Below are 3,346 nucleotides of genomic sequence, written 5' to 3' on the forward strand. Positions count from 1 at the left end.
GTAGGCCGGGACCTCACGTCCATTGGTCCAATCTCCCTCCCCCCTCCTCGCCGCTTCTCCTGCGAGGCCCGGGGGAAGCCGCTTCGGCGGCCACCGAAGAGACAAAGCACCCGCTTGTTATTGGTGGTTCGGGTCCACATTTGAGCTTCCTCTCTGCGCACGGCGTCCAATAGGCTTATTGACATGCAAATCAGCTCCTATAAATAAGGCGGGGATGGCGGCTCCGGGAGGGGGTGTCGAGTGGGCTTGAGGAGCGGCGGATAAGCCTCAGGAGAAGAGAGGCTTTTTTTTTGTTGGCTTTTTTAGTAGGAGAGGCGGGGGAGGGGGGGAGCGCCCGGCTTTACTGTGATAGGAGCCGCCTCTTCTCCTTTCCTCTCCTCCCACTTAGCCCGCCGGCCTGTCTGGTTGTCCTTCGCTTTCGCTGCGTTTGCCTGGCTGTACCACCATGGCTCCTTCCTTTCGCTCCAAAAAAACCCGATCGAACCGGGACGAGGAGGATTTCTCCCAGGCCAGAGGGGATAGGAAGGTGAGGCGCCTGGGAGCTAAGGGGTGGGGATGGGGGGGGGGTGGTCTGTGTTGGTAAAACTCAAGCTGGCTCGCATGCATTCACACGCGCGTGCAGCGAGCGGTTGCTAGTTACGCCCTTTCCTTTTGCTTCCTCCCGCCTTGGCCAGGCAAGAAAGCCGCTGGTGGAGAAGAAGCGGCGAGCGCGAATCAACGAAAGCCTCCAAGAGCTGCGTCTGATCTTGTCGGAAACCGAGGTGACTTGGCCGGCCGAAGATTTCGAGGCGGGGGGGGCATCTCCGCAGGGAGCCGTGGGGTGGCGGCGGCGGGGCTGGGAGGGGAAGGCTCGGGCTGACCATCTTGTGTTCCGCTGTGCGTTTTGCTTCCTTCTAGTTCCAGACGAAGATGGAGAACGCCGAGGTGCTGGAGCTGACGGTGAAGCGAGTGCAGGGAATTCTGCAGAGCAGATCGCTAGGTGAGTGTCGGCTGCCCCCCACCACCATCACGGTCATCCCTGCGCCGGATCCTCCGGGGGTTTGGGTTTGGCTACATTAAAAGGGACCCTCCGGGAGATTGGCGAGTGAAGTCCCGCAGGAGATGCTCCTGCTTGGCTTTTCGGCGCAAGGGATAACATGTTCTAAAAGACCCGTTCCTCCCAGAATATAGGCTGCTGCTCTCGTGTAGTTGGTAATTGGACATTGGACTAATGTAATTACTCTCTGGGAAAGACAATCGTATATTTCAAAGTGCTCTGTGATTAGGTTCTTTCCTTCAACTGGACAATATACATTATTCCTTACTTATAACTTGATTAGGCCTTAGTTGACATTGGTATTTTGAACCTATTCTTTTAGAACAAAACAAAGATCCTCCTCCTTGCCCTGTGTTATTCCACTTCTTACTCTTAATTCAGTGTTTCCTCACCTGATGCCTGTATCTTTTATGTTAGATCGTTATTTTCCCCCCAATCTTAATTAGCAGGATACCTGAATCTCTTGCAAACCTGCGGCTTCATAAAAGTGAAATTTTAAAAAATGTAATAAAAATATTTTTAAAGAGTTTTATGCACAGAAACTGAAAGGCTTTAACTCTTGTCTTCTGAAAATGTTGTTCAATTAGGCATTCTCAATGTGGATTTTTCAATAAATTTTGAAATCTGACTACCCTTCCATTCAAGATCATAATGTTAGTTTAAAAGGATTTTTCACAGACACGACTGCAAGTGTAATAGTTTAAACATCTAGTTGACATGAGAAGACAGATGGGGGAATTGATTCAAATACATTATTGATGGAAGAACTAGAAAGAGGTTATTTGTGACTGGTTGTTTTTGTTTCCTTGTTTACCTGCATCTCAGATGGTGACAAAATGCAACGAGAGGCCAGTGAACGCTTTGCAGCTGGATATATTCAATGCATGCATGAAGTTCATACATTTGTCTCCAATTGTCCTGGGATTGATTCTACCATTGCAGCAGAGCTCTTGAATCACCTTTTGGAGTCAATGCCCCTGAACGAAGGCAGTTTTCAAGACCTGATTGTGGATGTCTTATCAGATCCCTCCATCAGCCAGTGGCCAAGTGGAGATGGGCCTTCTCAAATGCCTAGAGGTTCACATGGAACTTTAAGCCTGTCCAGTCTCACTTCACCTCTTCCTTCACCTTCCTTCAGTGAAGAGATTTGCTCAGATTTGGAAGACACGGAGGCAGAGCAAAACCACATCTCTTTGGATGAACTGGACAGGTCTAGGAGTCAAAATGTGCCTTCCTCCAGCCTTTCCAAATCTTTGTGGAGACCATGGTAATAAACTTCACAAGAACCAACGCAGATCTACCTAATAGGGGGAAATACTTGAGCACTGTGTTCTTCTAGCCATTGGAATATAGACGGTGAGGATTTCAGATAGTGCATTTATGTCCTAAAACTATTGTATGCAGGACTGTATAGCTGACACTCTTTCACTGTCAAATCCTGACTGATTGAATTGCTAAGTTAACATTTCATCTGAGTATGAGAATTGAAATTTGTATGTCTTTTTTTCTTAATTATTACTAAGGTGTGGGGGTTAAATGATTTGGAAGTGTATGCAAAAGAGCTCTTTTGTTGATGCACAGCATTCTTTTTGCAACTTACTTTTTTCTTGTGGGGGATGTAAGTGCCTCAATACCGGGTAGTTTGGGTTAAGAAAAAGCCCTTGTGGATTTGAGAACTTGTTGGTTTAATCCAGTTAAAGGTATGAAGTAAAGCATGAATGCAGAATTTCATATATTTTAATGATAGATTTTTTTTAAAAAAAAATAAAGCCAAGGAAAATTCCTGAAAGGGATTGGTGCAGCTAGTTTCTTGATAAGTTTAGTATTCTAGGATTTCTCCTTCAGTGAAGGAAGAGGAAACTGGAAACCAGGATTGAATTAGGTAAACTTTTAAAACATTGGTGGCAGGGTGCCTTCTAGAAATGTGCTTTGTGCACATCTAGCACAAAATGAATATGAATTTTACTGTGATATGTACATCGCTTGTCAAATTTTTATTTTAATCTTTTTTAAAATAAAAGTTCACTGATTGCTTATATTTTAAGGCACAAGATTTCTGCTGTGGATATTCAGTTCCATGTTAGTGATTAACAAATATGTACCCTTGAGTGCAAACATTGGTAATTAAGCACTTAATTCTTGTACTGAACTTGCCTGTTCAAGTCCAGAGAAGCTGGAATGTTTCATTTGTTCTTGGACTGATCTTGATTTCAGCACACTAAGTTCCTCAGATTTGTTCTATGTCTTCCAGATTCATTTTTTGAAAATATATCCTGCAGATTTTCAAAGCTATCCAAGCAAGCTCATTTA

The 3,346-nt window shown here is 44.9% G+C and overlaps 1 protein-coding gene across 1 annotated transcript; it reads left to right on the forward strand.

Annotated features, from left to right (window-relative positions):
• Window positions 1-219: 219 nt before the first annotated feature.
• On the forward strand, window positions 220-3,089 carry LOC131201270 (transcription cofactor HES-6-like). Its single transcript, XM_058189078.1, has 4 exons — window positions 220-526; window positions 675-761; window positions 898-979; window positions 1,862-3,089. Exons 1-4 carry the CDS (start codon window positions 446-448, stop codon window positions 2,305-2,307), a joined length of 696 nt encoding a protein of 231 aa, XP_058045061.1. The 5' UTR covers window positions 220-445; the 3' UTR covers window positions 2,308-3,089.
• The last annotated feature ends 257 nt before the right edge of the window (window positions 3,090-3,346 follow it).

This window comes from Ahaetulla prasina, chromosome 6 (genome assembly GCF_028640845.1).
Source record: "Ahaetulla prasina isolate Xishuangbanna chromosome 6, ASM2864084v1, whole genome shotgun sequence".
NCBI lineage: Eukaryota > Metazoa > Chordata > Lepidosauria > Squamata > Colubridae > Ahaetulla > Ahaetulla prasina.